General features: G+C 40.7%; 1 protein-coding gene across 1 annotated transcript in view; it reads right to left on the bottom strand.

Annotated features, from left to right (window-relative positions):
- PLPPR5 (phospholipid phosphatase related 5) overlaps positions 1-11,676 on the bottom strand; it is a gene marked incomplete at its 3' end in the record, with an annotated part of 43,166 nt that extends 31,490 nt beyond the window's left edge. Inside the window, exon 1 of the mRNA XM_082003175.1 lies at positions 11,055-11,676. Coding sequence (XP_081859301.1) covers positions 11,055-11,285 — 231 coding nt within the window. The 5' untranslated portion in view covers positions 11,286-11,676. The remainder of the gene's footprint in view (positions 1-11,054) is intronic.
- Positions 11,677-19,304: the final 7,628 nt, after the last annotated feature.

Raw genomic sequence — 19,304 nt, 5'->3', positions numbered from 1 at the left:
CCATTTCAGTAATGAGTCTGTATATCTTGTTGATCAAGTAAGGGGCATTTATTTTATGGTTTTCTGCAAATATGATTTGCACCACCCTTGACACTCTTTCAACTTTGCCATACAATGTCTATTTTACTGCTCCTGCCACAAATCCAGATGGCTGCAGATGTGCAGCTGGCAACACTATGTTATCTGACCCTGTTTAGGAGTTTACACAATGCAGTGCTTGAATTAAGAGGAAGTCCCAAGTGCTCTCATTAGCACAGCAGCCAATGAGCTGAAACAGGAGCAGCAAGAGTGGGAAATTTTAGCAAAAAATTCCTAGTACAGGAAATGCCCACAAGACAGAGGGGAGATTGTATACTTCGCTGTGAAGACAGCAGAGCATAAAAACAGCTCTTTTAGGCATGCAATGGTATTCTGAAAACTAATTGCAAAGTCTATAGGCCAAAGTAAGTCCAGCTACTCTTCTTCAGTATGTGTCTGTGTCTCCTTCCACTCATAAAATAGGGCATAATGGTTTACCTTAATAAGGATCACCTCCTTTGTATAGAACTGTAAAATAAAAGTAAATATGTTGCTGGCTTTATCAAATATCTTCAAAAAAGCTCAAGTGGCGAAAGAAGTGTTTTACCAATGAATGAGTCTATTTAAGAATTTTAGATCTTGTGAAGCTTTGACACTGGTTGTCTTCAAGGCAGACTTTATAAGAGCTGTCATTTAGTCTCCTTTGTGAAGAGAGTAAGGAGTGTTAGATAAATACATAATTGTTATGTAAATGTATGAACATATATTGTGTTTTTAATCAGTGTTGAATGTAATCTCTCATTATTTGAACAACTTCAGTTATTACTAGAGAGAGAAGTTTGAAGTATGCTGAGTCAAAAGGCGCTTTCACACATATGATAACCTTTTTAGGTATTCTGGTGTGGTGAACTAATTCTTTCAGGCACTACTTTTTTTGCCATTGGCATTCAAGCTTAAAAACACATGTGAACTAAACTATGGATACAAATCAGCCATGTAAACATGACTATTTTCTGGCAGCTCATTGTGCATACACACTCACATAAGAAATACATTGAGTTTTTTAAAGAAATAGTCTCTGCTCTATGATTTCCTTATACTTCTAATCACACAATCACAATTCATAAAGAAAAGTAGTATTGTGTAAAACTGCAATATTGGCACTTAAAATGAATGTGGTTCCATAAAAAGATTCTATCAGCATCCCACTCATTCACATACATACACTATTCCATCTCAGAAAAGGCTTGTTATTTCAAGTGGCATTGAAGCATGTGATTAAACCCCACCAATACCAAGATAATTAATTAACAATTAGTACGTACCTATCTAGCTCTTGTATAATTTTTTTCATGTATAAATCTCCTAGTGCTTTACAGAGAAGCCTAGTTTCACAATTACCACTTGACAGCTACGCAGTAAAGACTAAATGTACATCCTGCTTGCGTGGCCCGATCCCTTTATCAAGGCAAAGCCTAAGAGAGCTCACAACCCAGCTCTGTACATTCATTCTGCCAGCTGCAGATATCCACGAGCTACTTACATGCCCCAAGGTCAGCCTGCCTACAAATCTCATGTGCCTTTGCTAAATGCTCTGGAAAGAGTCCCCGTGACTGACTGAAGCACTGTCTTCAGTCAAGCGCGAGCACTTGGCAAAGAGGGCAAAGAGGATGATCGTAACAGCCAGACTGTCCTCACCACCATTCACATGAGCATCCTTGTGGCCTACGGTACAACACAGCACAAGCTCCTCAGTCCTCCCGTGGGCCTCTCGGATCCTTAAACTCATGTCTGTGCAGTTTCAATGCACGATGGCAGCAGCCTCAAGCCTGGCCTCCTGGCACAACCCAGATACACCTCAAAAGGTCCAAGGACACCCCCCATAGGAACAGGAGAGGCAGAAACTGAGCAGTGGAGAGGGTCTGGACACCAAGCTCAATCTACATAAGTATGATCAAAATGCTATTAAGTATGCACTGAAACTTGGGCATGTCCATATGTTGTTCTGCATAGAGATGAACTTAGGCACTGAGCCGTGCACTTCTGAAAATGGGGAGGTCAGATCAGACATCAGACAGGAGCAGTTTGACTGTATGAAGTCCCCACTTGTCAGCAGAGCCATGTTATGGACAGTCTGTGCACCCACTCTGTAAAATCCAAAAAGATAACATGTATTGGCCTAAGTCTTAATTAAAGCAGGTCAAGCTCAGATACTTCACCTCGTGCTCCTCATAGGCTGCACACAGTTGGTTACTACAGCTCAGCTGACCTGTGATTAACAAATCATTAAGCAGAATTAATTCAGTCATGTGGACAGGTCACAGAAATCTCTATTACTACCCAAAACAGCTATACTGGGAAGCTGAGTTTCAATTACTGATTCTAATATTTAATACTTGATTTATAAAGTCACAAACTACAAACTGACTGAAAAAAGTCCTCATACTATTATTCAGAGTTTAAATGACACCCCCCCCCAAAAGTATGACTCAGATCCTTTTGAGAGACAGCATGAAACCTACCAGCCTAAAACAACGGGTGTTTCGAAATGTTATGTTATGTAGAGAAAGAAAAAAGAACCAGAACAGCATGATACAGCTGGGCTAACTTCTGTTCTTGATAGTCTGTTGGGATTTTTTGTTTTATTATTTAGAAAACAAAACAACCTCTAGTTTAGGAGTTACTGCCTTCATACATACTCCTTAACTCTACATGAGTGACAGGCAAGAAGTAATAACTACAGAGAAGGAAAAATACTATTTGTAAAGAAGAAAGCCCTTAAAACATAGCAGTATTGCATTTATAATTGGTTGTACATTAATAAGTATATAAGGTTAATGATTTTTTCATATAAATATATAATGTATAATAATTATACAATGGATAATTAGGATACGTTTACACAATATTAGAGGTAACAGTGTATGTTGTCCAGAATGGTAAGCAGAAGTGGCATCCACAACCTACTGATTTTTCACCCAGTATAACCAGAGGGGCTTTTTTTATGGTGTCTCATACCTCAGGAAATGGCAACCAGGACTGAGAATCAATTTTGAAGCAGTACTGAACAATTTATTACATTAGTAGATAAAAAAACCTTAATATATACAGAATTTTTTCTGCTGCAGATTTCTTAGTGCTTTACATTAAAAATACATATATTCCCACCAGCAGGTGAATAGAAGTGATCTTAGCAAAGCCAGGTTGCTGATCAAAGATAGCAAGTGCTATAACTTTTCTTTCCTAGTCCCTCTCCAATACCATGTTCACTGTACTATGTGTGAATAAGGACTAGCATGTTTACAATGGATATTCCTCATTAAAACAGCATGTCACACGTACATGTTTTCTGAGTGCTGAAGATGTGGTATAACCACCTCAGCTAGGCTTTTATTTGCAATCTATGAGGTAACACACCTCAGCTAAATAAGAACCATTTATGATGAAAGTTGGGCCATCACTTTAATGTATCTGAGACATGCTGCAAGAACACTGTAAAGCTTTTTAAACATCACATTGCTTTTAAGGCTGAAAAGCTACTTACAATTCTGCTTTGGGTGTCATTTATAACGTATCATATGGACACCCACCTCCTCAGTCCTGGATGATGTACAATGAGCAAGAATTGTTTGGTTGAGAAACTGATTATTACTTCAAGCCTACTATTTTAGGTTACAAACAATGCATACAAATTCCCTAATCACACAGGATTAGTTGGATTAACAATTTCTCACTTATGTTTAAGTGCATCGTTTATAGGACAAGCAGCCATTCAGCTGTTGCAAACAGAACCCTGCCCGCCTTGTTCACATCTGCTAGCCACTTTACTTCCAGAGAGCCCATCAAGGGATGGAGCATATGGCCTCGATACTGTTAGTGTTTGTAAATAGCATGCATAGTAAGCACAGCAGAAATTACACATTCGATTGGAAGTACAAACATAACTTCTGCACGCACTGTTCATGTAAGCCATCACAGCACAAGAGGAAGACTGACAGATAAAGAAGAATCCCCAAGAAAACCCACAATGGTTCTGAATCTTTTATTGTTTTGCCTGGTTACAGCTCTGTTGGATTAGTGGTTTTATGCTGGGATAAAAACAGCATCAGACTATCAAACCATGTATTTGTCTTGCTATGTGTCCCAATAGGCCAATACTGACATCTGTTACACAAAGTTACTGCAGATCTTAACAGTGTGATTTATTTTTTATTCCTAGGTAAAGCTGCAGTGCAGCTTCACAAAGGAACAGCATAACATAAATTGTCCCTTAGCTTTAACATCTCCTGCTGGCATTCCCCCCTTCCAAAAAAGTGGCTTTCTGAAGTCCCCAGCATTTGCACATTAAAAAAAAAAAAAAGGCAGTGAGTTTTACATGTCTTTTTTCTATCCCCCTCCACCAAACGTGAAAATGGAAGAAGAAAACTACCAAGGAAAAGAAGTTGCAGCTGTGCACAAGAGGTTGAAACAGAACTGTGAAGACAGAGACCAAACAGGCCCTTCACGAACAACATGATCACAGAGTAAATGAAGTATTCTGGCAATTCCTTCTTCATGTAAAGTCTTAACAGCTGTCAAGCATGCCAACAAGAAAAGGACACATAAGTAAGCTTTACCTAATCAAAGGTATTCCAGAATTATTGAAATAGGTCATATATCAAAAAGCTAAAGAGAGTTTATCATATAAGTAAAACTATTTCCATTTGGTTTCAGAGGCTGTTTAGTCTACCCAATTCATACAAGTCTGTATGTACAATTCTAATCTTGTGTTGCATTACCATTGTCATTTCAAAAACAGCAATGGGACATGTTCAAATATTGCAGCTACCGACCTAGCAAACAAGCTTATTGCTCCCAAAAAAGAGCATCGGGATGGACTGAACAATCTGCTGGGTGATTCCTCTAACTTGCTCTAGAAGATGTACATAAAAATGACCAAACAAGCTTATTGCTCCCAAAAAAGAGCATCGGGATGGACTGAACAATCTGCTGGGTGATTCCTCTAACTTGCTCTAGAAGATGTACATAAAAATGACCACTTGAATACCACGCTACATACTCTTAGAATTTTTTGCCCTGTAACACAGAGCTGCTGGCAACTGTGCATGCTTGCATTATTTATCAAGTTTCCTTGATTTCTTTCCAGCAGAAGTGACAAAACAGCTTAGTCTCCTTCAGGATGCAGAGAAGCCACTTCTACTTCAGGTTGCAGAGCAAAAAGTCTGTTCGATTCTGCTCCTGTGCTTTAGTTTTTTTCCAATAGTATCAAAGTGTCCACAGAAGCTAAAGTGAGTTGGTGCCAGCCATGAAGTAGAAAAATAATCAGCCTAAAATAGATGGAAGAAACATTTGTGAAGATAGTACTTTTTTCTGAGCAAGGTCAGGAATGAAAAGCATCTGGAGTTCTCAGGTATGAGGTAAATTTACAGATTCCTGGCACAGCAAATTCACAGAGGACATTTCCAGAAATATTTCTTCTTTTTCAGAACTTTAATTCTAAACTGTATTTTTCCTAAACTTATAACAAACAGAAAAATATTGTTGTATGTCCCAGAAATGGATCACAATCCAGCACCCTTTTTCATGTACTAATTTTCTAAGTTATCTCAGAGTAGAATAGTTTCAGTGAACTACAAGTTAACTAAAAGCTACTCTGACAAGAGCATTTTGAAAACTCAGACTGATAAAATCCGGTCAGCCCCTGATGCCACAGCACATGGAATCATAGGTGCCAGAAGGAAAACAGGGCCTAGGAGGTTCACAAGGAAGAGTGAGATAGGAGCATGCCCAATCACATCAGCTAGATCTATGTGGTGGAAACAAGCGGTGCACCTCCTTCAGGTCTCTGCATAGCCTTCAACTACTCTTGAGCTGCTCAGACCTGGAACTCTTAAGAGATCAGCAAAGACACTGGAGAAGAGAGAAAGAATTATGAAATCTGTGCTGATCCTTCAAAAGGATCAGTCATCTTTGCCAGGTTTCAAAATTCCTTCCTCAAATGATCAGAAAGGAGAAAGTTACTGACTAAAGCTAAGCTGAAGGCAGAATGCCTGATTTTTTACATCCATTCCTTGTTTGGGACATGCCAATTTAAAGATTCATCCAGACTACTAAAAAAACCAAAACAATACTTCACGTCTGAATGGCAGATATTTTTTCAACTATGATAATAAGAGGATTATCCTAAAACAAATTAGTCTTTAATTGGTTTACAGAGAAAATATGAATATCCTAGGAATTCATCTAGGCAAATAGAACAGTGTATATTTTATGAATAAGTACTGTAATCATCTGCTTGTTACTTGGAAATAAGAACAAATAACATTTGCATAATAAAACTGTTTACACATCTTAATGAAAGTGTGTCATTATCTCCTCCTGGCTTTTATACAATAGTCAACGTACATCTTGGGTCCAATACATTTGAGTTTTACACCAGTTATTGCTTAAACAGCTTTGACATTTTAAGTAATCCATATTAGTATGTAGAGTCATTAAAAGAATCCTTAAGTGCAGTTAATAATATTTTAGAGAGGTCAAAATTATTTAAGATCTACCAGAAAGAAATAATGCAGAACCAATCACTCTACATATTCTGAAAACATGAGAAACTAGCCTCACAGTTCTACAAATCACTTCTACCGGAATCTAAAGGATTAGACTGACGTATATTTCCCAAGCTATCTGTCATAACAAGTCTAAAAAAGCAACCAGCCCACTGAGCAAGAACTGGCACTTTGGGAAATGGCTTAAATAGTACTGAGCTCTCAACTAGCACTTTTATGCTTATTACATCACTGAATAGACTCAAATCAAGAGCCTATTTCTTGTCACCTTCACACTTGACTTGGAGATATAAATTAAAAAAAAAGAAAAGAAAAAGTGGATTGAGAATTCCTCAGTATACCAGAGATTTCTGGATACTAGTGCTATGTGCAGTAAAAGGATGGGAGCACAGAGCCAGCAGTACTCTTTCAACCCTGAACCACAAAGACAAATGGGAGGAAGGGAGCCCACAGGGACACTGCCTCTGAAGGAGTCTCATTCTTCCATCACAGAATCTCATACTCAGGGCTTTTACATTCTTCTGATCGAAATTTCAACCTCATCTACATTTTGTAGAACATTTTACTGTTACTCTGCCTGATACTCCTTATGCAAACACATCTACTCACTCAAGGCATTACTTTACCTGTGCCTAAAGGTATGACTTAGGAGACCTTCCACAAATAATAGTCTAACATTGGAATGGACCATATATTTTGTTGTATGTTAAGATGCAGTTGTCTTCAGCCAAAACAAACCAAAACATTTGGGCCCTCAAAATTCCCCGGTGGAAGATCTCATAAACTACAGATTTAACAGATAAGGAACAGTGCATACACCCTCTAGAGATAATCTACAGAACATAGAAAACCAATGCTGTAATGTATCGTGCTCCATTCCACGGAACCTGCCTAAAAGCTGGGAAACCAACTGGAAAAAGAGAAAGGAAGAAGCTCTTCTCATCCTACAGAATGGCAGCTGGATTCCTCTACAGGTTTCCTACAATGGCTGTTACACCTATGAATCATAGAATAGTTTAGGTTGGAAGGGACCTTAAGTATCATCTAATTCTACGTCCCCTGACATTGTCAGGGACTTCATCTGCTAGATCAGGTTGCTCAAAGCTGCATCCAACCTGGCCTTGAATGCTTCCAGGGAGGGAGCATCCGCAACTTCTCTGGGCAACTCTGAAGTTGCAGGGACTTCAAGCAGGTATGTCTATTAGCGGACAATAAATTGATTACTGCTGAACAGAATAGCATAACCATTTTATTTCTTATTAGCTCCTACACAATCTAGGAGATATTGTAGAATAGAATAGTTCAGTTGGAAGTGACCTACAACGATGACCTAGTTCAACTGCCTGACCACTGCAGGGCTGACCAAAAAAGATTGTAGATGTACAAACCCAGTAAGTCCGAAGCGCAGAGTGCAAAAACGCCTTCCTTCAGTCAGTTTCCCTTTCCCACACCAAAGCATCCACAAGTCAAGCATCACAGTCAAGCAAGCAGTCTCTGCTTCTGCCCTGGGACTCCATTTCCCAGATCAGACTCCTGAGGACCTGTGACCTGACAGCCAGATGTCCTTGGATGGCATGGGAGTAGATGGACTCAGGAAGCATGGCAGCGATGCTGCACTAGGGCTGCAGGACTGTATCAGCAGGAAGTAGCATTTTAAAGACTAACCTGAAACTTTCCAGGATTAACATAGTGCTCACATGTACATCCCTGTCAAATGACCCATCTCATCATTTATGTTTCAGCACATGCATGTTCCTGCCCTGCGACCAGATGCTCAGCTCTGCCGCACGGCCTGACAATCAGGTCTGCTACTGCAGCTCTGATGTGGCAAAAGAATTTTGGACGAGCAGCCAGCCGTCTGACAGCTCACAGCAGCAAGAGACCCACTGCTGATGAGCATCGCATCAGGACAGATCCAGCTACTGGTACTTTCATTTTTTTTAATAGCAGGTATGTGGAAAGAGGAAAGTCACTGGAAAAACCTAATTTATTCTCCAATATTAGAGCAACTTCATTAAAACTCAATGCAATGGACCCACTGATTGAGTCACATTAAAAGAACCTGGGTTACCTTGAAGCACTCTATGGCTCCAATTCAAAAAGCCCTGTTCCTCAAAAAAAAAAAAAAAAAGTTACCTTGAACAGCAAGGTAAAGACTCTCTGTTGCTCTATCTCAAAACCCCAGAAACAGCATTAATCCCCCATATCAAACTAACAGAAAGAAAAAAAAAAGAGGATTTTTTTAAAAAACTCGCACAAATAATAGTATTTAATAAACTATATTCTGTGACAATAGTGACACTGGGGGAAAAAAAGTACAATTTCATTCACAGAAATCCATTTCCTTCACTGGCCTACATTTGTGCAAGATTCATTTTTATATTTCATTTATAGGAAAAAAAAATTACACAGAACATCTACATTCAAACCGTCATAGATGAGAAACAAATTAAATAGAAGAGAATAATTAAGCTCTGAAATCTTGGGAAGGAGTTCAACTACTGCTAAAAGCATACAAGTTGCTTTGTTGAAGGAATAGTACCTTCACCACTTTGAAAGAAGTGATGAATGAAAGTTCAATGAAAAGAACAAGCAAAGGCAATGTCCATATCCTGCACAACTGAGCAAGAGCCATCCCACGTAAACAGTAAGTCCAGGAGGATTGCCCAAGGAGAACCAGAACAGAATTCTGTCTGAATACTGAAGAAATGTTGTCTTTAATTAATAATGTTAATGATTAGACTTAGTGCTGTTGAAGTCATGAGATTCCCAGGGGCTGAATCCTCCATTTAAAAACATTCGTTTAAAAGTGCACCACAGGCACCTGCAACATGGTTTTCCATGCCCTGGTCTCCCAATGCATGTCATTTGCCCAAGAGACTGGTGACTGGGAGAGGAAGCACAGTTAAGTATAATTAAATCCTATTATTAGATTTTTAGCTAGGCTAATTCCAAGACTGCCAAACCAAAATGTCATGGTGATTTCTGACGTAATCATCTAACACCCAGGAAATGAATGGAAACTACCAATCAATTCTGCTGACACATATTAGGAAAAAGAGATGCTCATCATGAATATCTGACATAATCTTTACATCTTTCTGAGCCAAATAAAAGAAATACAATTAAAAGCAAAAAAAAAAAAAAAATCACATGCAAACAACAGAAAAACATCACCACCAACAAAAAAAAACCCCTTTAAAACCGCAAAGGCATTTGGGGGTTCAAAAGAGCGAACAGGTAAGTAAAATGCTCAACTAATTGTTGTTAAAATAAAAAGGAAAACAAAACCAAAAGGCTGCATAACATGTTTTGCCAAATGATGTAGTTCAATCCCTAGAAAAAAAACCACAAAGTCTCAAATACTAAGACTGAGCCTGACCGTAAGGTTTTACGTTGCATACCATCTGAGACCTCACGGTGCTACAATGCAGAAGGAAACTGTGTCTGGGAGTACCACAGCCTTGATGTAGCTTTATATTCTCACTCACATTTTCATATTTTCCTGAAAAGGAATTAATCTGTGAAACTAATAATCAGTACCTTAAGAGGCCTCTTCCCATTGCAATTTTTTTTATTCTAATGCTTAGAGCCAATTAAAATAAACTCTTTACAAGGAGTTTCTGTATGTGTAACTGTGCATGCACCTGGTGAGTTTATATATAATTCATCCCCGACAGCTGAATACTCCCATCTCGTTCCCCTTCAGTCTTTGCTCCACAGTATGGTCAGGGATTATTAAATGATGCTAATGCCCTTGTTATCTGCCAACACAAATAGTACATTCAGCAACTTGAAGGGAAGACATCTCACTGGTTTTCCCTCTTAGACGTTTTCCCAAAAACCCAATGAAAATCAATTAAATAAATCTCATTTTAGATACACCTATTTAAACCTGATCGACAGGAGATCATATTCAATTAGAGACACATAGGTTTAGCTTGCATACACACCAGTAACTGTAACATACTGAGACAACTAAATCAAGCAGAACTGCTCCTGATTTCTTGCACACATCAGTGCAAAAAAATAAACTGCCAAGAGGGGTTTTCTAATTAGTATTGGCTGAAATATTAGTAAGTGGTCGCTAACAAGCGGGTTTCAATCAGGTAGCCCATCCACCTGCAAACGACTGACGTTTCAAAAAATAAAAGATTGTTTTTACCAAAGGAGTGGAACGAGGCTGGCCGTGGAAGCACCGGCAGTTACATAAACCGCTGCTAAAAATAAACTTCAGAGGCGCGGGGTGGGCAGCGGCCGGGGCCGGGCCGGCAGCGCTGCCCGCCGAGGCCCGCGGGGCCGGGCTGCAGCCCCGCAGCGCCGGGAGCGCAGAGAGTCCCCGCCCGCCGGGCCCACCCCAGAGCCACCCCGCCGGCGGCGCCGCTCCGGCCGGGGCCCGCGGCGAGGTCCGGCGCGGTCCGGTCAGCCCAACAAGTTGCCAGAGTGGGGGCGCGGGCGGCCCCTGCTTACCACCAGCACGGGCACGCCTGCGGTCAGCGAGTAGAGGAGCACCGGGGGCACGGCGCTGCGGTCCTCCGGGCCCGGGTAGGGCTTTCGGTACGCGCCCTCGTAGCAGAAGAAGCCTTGCACGTTGACCGCGAAGGTGTCCGTGTACTCGAAATAATAAGCCAGCATCACGGTCCCTGCCATGATCACCATCTGGAAGTAAAGCATGCTGGTAAGCGGAGAGGGCACTCGCATGTACGTGGGCTCCGGCGGCCGCGGCAGCCCCCCTCCCCGGCGGCGCGCTCCGCCCGCTCCCCGGCGGCATCCACCAGCGGCATCCACCGCGGGCGCAGGCGGCTCGGCGGCGGCCAGCAGCGCGGGCGGGGAGCGCGGGCGGGGCGGGGTAGGGCAGGGCAGGGCAGGGCAGGCGGGGGCCCGGCCCGCCGCTCCTGCACCAGCTCCAGCGCGGGCACCGGCTCCAGAGCAGGCACCGGCTCGTGCCGCGGGCGGGCGGGCGGAGCGCGGCGGCGAGAGGGGGCGGCTTCGCCCCACCCCTCCCGGGAAGCGGCGGCCGCGCCGCGGGCGGAGGGAGGCTCCACACCGGCGGCGAAGGCAAATCTGGACGTTCCCCGGCCCCGGGACGGCTCCCACGGCACGGCCCCGCCACAGTGATTCGCAAGTGAACCCTCCCCGCCTCTACGGGGCTACACCGGCACACACACCTGCACGGCGGGCGCGCAGACGCGGGGCAGCCCCCGGAGCTGGCCACCGCCAGCGACCGCAGCTCGGGCGTGCCCGGGCGGGCAAGCGGGTGGCCGCAGTTGGCCGGGGCGGTGAAGGCCTCCGCCTGGAAGTACGTACTCTTCTGCGTATGGACAGCTACTAAAGCAATTAACCTTGAAAGCTTTAAAGAAAATGGGGAGCTGGATGCGAAGCTCTCCTTGCCCAAGTGACATCGCAGAGTAAGAGGAGAGTCTGCCTCAGTGCTGGGAGAAATCATACATACATAAACACGAAAGAGTTCCGCTTAAAAATACGTATATAGCACATACACATACACTTAAGAACAGGCGACTGTGCCCAGCCTGTACAACCTTGTGCAGGTTCAACCCGTGTGTGGGCCCCAGTCTGGATTCCCAAAGCCAACAGATAAAAAGGTAAAAAGTTACTTAGAGGTACTCCCCCCCTTGCCTCAAAATATTACATGGCTGGGAAACAGTCTTTAAGGGGACACCTTGGCCTTAAAGATTCCACTTGGCTTACTTAGTAAAGGCTGTTGGAAATAACAAATGAGGTTTGATTGCCCTGCATTATAATGTGCAATCATTCTTCTAGTGTTGTACTTTGGCTTCAGCTGTTTGTTTCCCTCCCCTTTCTGGAGAATTTTGTTCATATTCAGTGACGTTCAGTCTCTGTGCATTTATTTTTAATCAGCCCTTGAACATGCTCTTCATGCCTGGATTCCACATCCAGTCTATTTTTACATGTTCTTAACATACTCCCCAGAAGAATCACATTGCACTCACCAGACTGAGCGGGATTGCTCCCTACCTTTGCAAAAAACATGTAGTGAGACATGAGACATCTTGTGGTGAATTCTGCCTAGCACAGAGTTTATTTTCCCCATTTCTTTAGCACAGTCTGATATCCATTACCATACACGTAAAAATCTTGATTTCATCCTGGAGATCGCATACAAATACCCCCATTGTCAGGATGTAAGGCCTGATCCAAAGATCAAAGTCAATAGCAGGACTGCAATGAGCACTAGACTCAGCTCTTCAGCTCCAAGTGGATGCCCCAGAGAAACACTGGTGGCGTATTTCAGCAACTGGCACTGGGGGGAAATCAACCTTTTTCTAGTAACCAGCTTATAAAATACTCCCACATTTTGCTATTACAAGGCAACTTCTATTTATAGATATACCAATGGAGCTATTGCATATAGGAATTAGAGGACATAGAAAGTCCTGTTTTTATAAAACTTCTTTGAAGCTACTATCAAAAATCACTGAAGGATTTTGGATCATAGATTTTGGAAAGAATCTCCATTGGTCACATAGTCCAACCACCAGCTCAATGCAGGTCCCATTAGATAAGGTTGCTCAGTCCAGTCAACTGTCAGGTGTCTTGAAGGATGGAGATTCCACAACCACTCTAGACAACCTGTGCCAGTGTCCAGCCATTGACATATAAAACATTATTTCCTTATATTAAGGTATTTCCTTATATTTCCTTATATAATTTTCTGTGTTCCACCTTGGGCCTGCTGCCTCCCCTCCTGTCACTGGGATCCTGGAGAGAAGAGTCTGACTTTCCCTTCTCTACACCCCACCATGAGGAAAAGTAAATGGCCTTCTCTCATTAATGCTAAACAACATTTAAAATGTGTCTGGCAGTACAGGAACACATCTGTATCCTGAGTGCTCGGTCTTTTCTGCTGGTACACAAATGCTGGCTGCCATTAAATGAAGCATAAGACTATTAAAGGAATTATTAAGGGGCATTACAACAAAGACAGTTTGTCTTTATGCTTTTCTCTTACTCTACAATAGTGACACTATTTAGGCTCTAATATGTAGCTTCCAATCATTTAAAAACATGGCGTGTAACAGACCAGAATAAATGTATTAGATACAATATTCACTTGTATTATTTGTCTCAGTCTACTGCCCATGCTTCAAATACTACAGGTGGAATAGCCATTTAATAGAGTCACAAACGAGAGCATACAGCATTTAAGTCAAAGAGGAGTTTTAAAGTCAGCTTCATTGGTCGTCAACTCAGAGTCAGCTCAGAGTGATCTGAGTCAACTCAGGTCACTGATAAAAAAACTGAAACGTGAAAATGCCAGGCTCTGTTTTTCATTCAAAAAAAAATTGTGCTACACAGGCAAATTGATTGATTGTCAGTTTGATGCTTCAGTGAGGAATTAAGGGGATCAATTATTCCCTTTCTGCAACCCTCAGTTTTCAGAGTAAAGATTATTAAGTTAGAAAAGTAATCAGGACACTTTATTGAATAGCAAGGGGCTCAACTACAGAGTAGATGACCAGATGCCAAAAAAACTTTAAAGCTGAAGGTATATAAAAATATCTTTTTTTTTTTCTTTGAAAGCTCTGTAAACTTCTGACTGTTTCTGAATATAATGATGAACTGTGTATTTATTCTTATACAGGTAAGGCCTGCTCTGGTACTGTCATCCTTTCTCAGCCTCTTCTCCCATTTTGAAGAAAATTTTTCCTTAGAACAAGTCTGAAAGGCTTGGTTTCTTGCAGCTGATAAATTAAAATCTGGATTAGCTTCTGTCTGACTTGCACAGGTTGAAAAACACATGCACTTGATGCTTGCTACTGTTCTCTTCATATAAGTTGACTGTTGTACTATGTAGACTACTATTTGGTATGATAATGAAGGGTAGAAATGCTTAGGAATGCATAGGTAAGGCAGGTCCAAGGTCCAGAAGATGCTTAGACTATTACAAAAGCAAAAAGACAATACTACCAAATATTGCTTTATTTTAATACTCGTAAACAAATTCCCATTGTTGCAGGCTTACTTCACAAGCAGCGCCTGCACACCAGTGGCTTGCCTCCATCAGCAGTTAGCTGATCAAGTAAAACCATAGCTATACTTTTTATTATGTTTATTGCTGCACAGTTGAATATGCAAACATGTATTAAATCAAACAAATAGAAGCACAAGAACACCATCCCCAGTGAATAATGCAGCCAGCTAAATATATTCTGCAGTCACAGTATTCACTGCTGATTTACATCAGTGATATGCAATGACAGCAGAATGGCAGAGAAAAGCCCAGATCCAACAATTTTTTGTTTCAGAAGGCTATTGGTAAAATTGTCAGTTGAAACTCAGATGACAGACAGACTGGTTTTGAAACTAACTTTCTTGGGAATAGTGCCACTGATCTCAGAGCAGGAGCTCCCCTGATAGTCCTCACAGATTTATCTTGTTCTTTCATTTGCTACCCAATTTTAAGTGAAATATCAGCTCAAGAGGCACAATGTAAAACAGGGCAGACAATGAGAAACCATAACTGTTTTGGAATACTTTGAAATCATGACCTTCATTACAATTTCCAGTGATATTTCCAATTCCAAACCAAATTCACTAACCTTTCCTGTGCTTATATCATCACTTTTTGTAGTATTTTCTAGTTATAAAACATTGCTATGACAAAAGGCAGTAAAGAAACAAAGCCAACACAACAAAGCCTTCTCAATGGGAAGAAACATAAGAATTGATATCAAATCATGCCACTGTTTTTACCATGCTGTTTACCTCTCTCATGCTTTATCAGAGTGACAACAGCTGGCAACCCCATGGCTGTTCCCCTGTTACATCTTCACATTACTACACTAAACCAGCCCTTTCTAAAGAGAATATTGCATCTGTGTTGATGGCAGAGCAGTAGGGAAGAGACACAATGAACTAAAATCTTTAGAGACCTCCTGGCTTTATCCAGGAAAAAAATTAGGAAAAGCCCCCTGATTTGGCAAACAGCAGGAGAGAGATTTACCTGCATACAAACTTCAGAAGAACACTGTATAGTACTTACTTATTTGATGCAGGCTTTACTCTGCCAATATACAATAGTCTCTTCCTCTGTATTTAATAACAGATATTGCTAAGAGATAATTAAAAGGACATTTTAATTGCTTAATTAAATTGTTTATTGATATGCAGTGATTTAAGTCCTAAAGCCCAGGGCATTTACCGCTAAAACTTATGCTTGTAGGACCACCATAATGCATGAGGAGTATAATTTTCTAGCAGCTGGAGCACAGCACAGAATCAGAAATGGGGGGCTTGCCCAGAACATTTGTAGTATGATTCAAACAAGTTAGGCACCAAATCTAAGCTTTTCATATGGTCTTAGCATGTAGTTCCCAGAGAGAGACAACTCCAGCAGGTGACTAAGCTCTACTACATTAGGGCAGGATGAATCATCCTCTGAAAATGTCATTTATGCCAGCCTAAGAAATACCAGCCTCTGATGGATACCACTTGCAACAATAATGAAACAAGCTTTGATGACTAGCTTAGATTGTTCATTTAAAGGGCTCATGAGTTATGATCAATTTAACTCTTAACTGTCACTTGCACACAGCTAAATGAGCTCCAAAATAGGAATCGTACTTTCAAGAGCCACACAGGGAGAAAAAAGTTAAATTAGTAGCAGCATAAGCATTAATACTGTATTTGTATTGCGGTATTATGCAGAGCTAGACCCTATTTCCGTAGAAGACACCATTTTTCCCCAGTAAGCTTGGGCACCTCATACAATGCAGTGCAAGTATATGAGAGTGTGAGCAGATGGAGATGAAACAAATGAGGAGGAGGACAAGGCAACAATGAAGTGATTGAGTTTGATATAATGAGTAGCAGTCACAGCACATTAGTTGCCTAGTCAGTGTTTACATCAATAAGATAATTATTCTTCTTAAAACTGCTTGCTATCTTCAAACTAGGAAGTATTATGGCATGCAAGTTCTTCATAGCTTAGAACAGAAATTTGGGATGCCAGAAGGACACTGTGTACCTAAGGCTTCCATATCTTGAGAACTAATACCTGTATTAGCATATATACCACTGCTCTGTCAAAATAAAAAAATATAGAACACGGTTTTGTCAATGTGAAATTAAATGAAATGAAACACTGATATTTGAAAGCTCAAATAGTGATTATTTAATCTTACCTAAGATAAACTTAGGAAAAAGCCTACCACTTAGAAAATTATTACCGCAGCTATGAAGTTAACCTTCATTAGTAGACACATTTTCGGTAACTGCAGTGTTATGCAAACTGGCTGTAAACTTGGCAATCTTTGGCATAATTGGGTCGATAAAAATCATATGAGTAACCTCAGGATTTTGGAGTAAACTTCCTCATCTCTTTCACCCAGAATATCATCATTATTATAATTTCTTTGGACAAAAGAAAACCCCTTTCCGAGGTAATTAGTGATACCTTGGAAGATTGATGCAGCAGATTACTGAACGTAGCTGGCATAAGCAGAGCATTAGCCTATTCATGGTGCGGTAGTCAAGTGGAAAAAAAAAATCACCCAGACCTGCGCTGTGCAGTACACTGTATGTATCTGTATAGCCGATTTTGTACATAATCCAAAACTAGTTCAGACACTTGTACAATGAAGGTCTGAAGGTTTTACAGACCAATCCTAAAACTCCATTTACATTTTACTGAATTAATTTCACTAATTTGAATATGGCAGTTTGCTGCATTGTAATTTGCTTTCTCTTTTGTACACTTTTACTTATAAATAGTGAAGTTACCAGAGAGATGGAGACAAACTTCTGTTTCAACTGAAGGAGACCTTGTTCATTTGCAGGAAAGCTTGTGTGAAAAATCACGCCCTGTCTGCTTGCAGGGTCATATTTTATAGCCTGGTCTCTACCTGGATGAATCCACTCTCTCATTTTTAAATTCTACACTTAAACAGAAGTGTGACTAATTTTTAGCTGTGCGCATTTGCCATCCTTATCTTCTGCTAATTCCATGACTGGCAAATAAAATATTTTGAGATACTGAGGAGGGGAAAGGTAAAACCATCCAAAAGTGTGTAAAAGAAATTACTGTCACTTTGGCATGGGACTCTGCATGGAATTGTGAGGTCTTCCTTCCAAGACTGACGACTCCTTAATTCAGGATCCAAGCTTGGCCCTTAGCAATTATATCATGAACAGGTAAGGTTTACAAGACTCCAAAGATACTTTCAAGCGCAAGTCTGTACATAAGATTAAATTAACCCACTTACTAACTTTCTCTCAAAAGGGAAAGACAAATAGGCTAGTATCATAAATTATGCACTGTAATCACTGTAATGCATAATTCCAGCTCTGGTTATTGTTCAATGCATGCAGCTCATCCTGGCAGGAGCCCAGTACATCCTCTGTAACAGCTTCTGCTGGATAAGCTCACGCACAGTTGTGTGGTAGAATTACTTATGTTCTTACAAATTATACCAGACATTTCTCATTAGCATTACACCTGAAATCCCATTCCCAAGTTGGATATTATCCATTACTTCATAAAATTAAGATAAAAAGCATAGAAAGAGCAAGTTCAGGATACCTTTAGCCAGTGGTTCAAAAGGGAGGAAAAATGCCCATAGAATTTACCGAACAGAATTACAGACACTATTCATTGCTACCAGGTAATTGTTCAAGAAAGCTAGAAATAGAGCTGATTATTTTCTTAGATTACTTTGAAAATTATAAATATTAAAAACATTTAAAGTCCAATTCATAATACTCATCACCCAGAATCCAGCTCTCCTGCACCCTGGTGTAGCCATCAGCATTCACGATCCACAGAGCCACAAGAAACACAGGTATCACACATTATCATTCAACACCAAGACATTCATCTTACATTAATGTTTTCACACACATCCTTTCTCTGAAAAATGCCCTTTCTTTTGTAGCTTGTTCATGAGCATGCAGTGAAAACAGAAAACTCTAGAAAGAGGAAAACTTAAAGTCTAGTGACAAAAAGTAGGTTGCTTCTCATTTAAAAATATTCTGTGTTTAATAAATTGTTAGACTGAAAGGTAAGAAATTTATTAGATTAGAATATTAATATCACTGATATAATAGGCGACACTGTCCAATTATTACATAACAAAATATATGCTTGCTTGGTTAATACACAACTCTCTACTTTGATCGCTGCTTTTGGAAATCTTTACTCATTTGATGCCTTATTCATCCAGCTAGCTAGCTCAACTCCAAACAACCGACTGTTCTAAAAGAAAGAAGTGGCAAGTGATAGTGTGGGAAAACATGATTAAAAAAGGAAAAGTGGGGAGAGAGAGATTTGTGCAAGGGTACATTTACAAAGTTGGCAAGAACATCAGAAGTTGAAATTACAGGTTTCTTGTGGGAAAATGCAGTAAGTGGGGGATTCTGTAGACTTCTGCCAGAGCAAAAGGATTAAAAGGTAGCAGCTCAACAGCTCATGCAGGCAGCTCATACACTGGCGTGACAGCAGGACGATGTGAAGAGGGCTGGATTATGCACAGGCAGCCTGGCTCTCCGTAGGCCTGGCAGGTGGTAGAGGGGTAAGAAGGCCGTATCACCGGGACAGAATCAAGGAATATAAAATATCTTCAGGATTCATTTTGAGAGAGGATTAATTGATATCTGCCAGAACTAAGATCAGTATCTCTTTTCTCTTATGACCACCTAGTGACTTTACTCTTATGGCCTTAAAGAATCATGCAGTTTTTA

This window comes from Phaethon aethereus (genome assembly GCF_964289735.1).
Source record: "Phaethon aethereus genome assembly, chromosome: 8".
NCBI lineage: Eukaryota > Metazoa > Chordata > Aves > Phaethontiformes > Phaethontidae > Phaethon > Phaethon aethereus.
The sequence above is the reverse complement of the archived record's forward strand: the minus strand, read 5'-3'. Positions and strand labels throughout refer to the sequence as shown.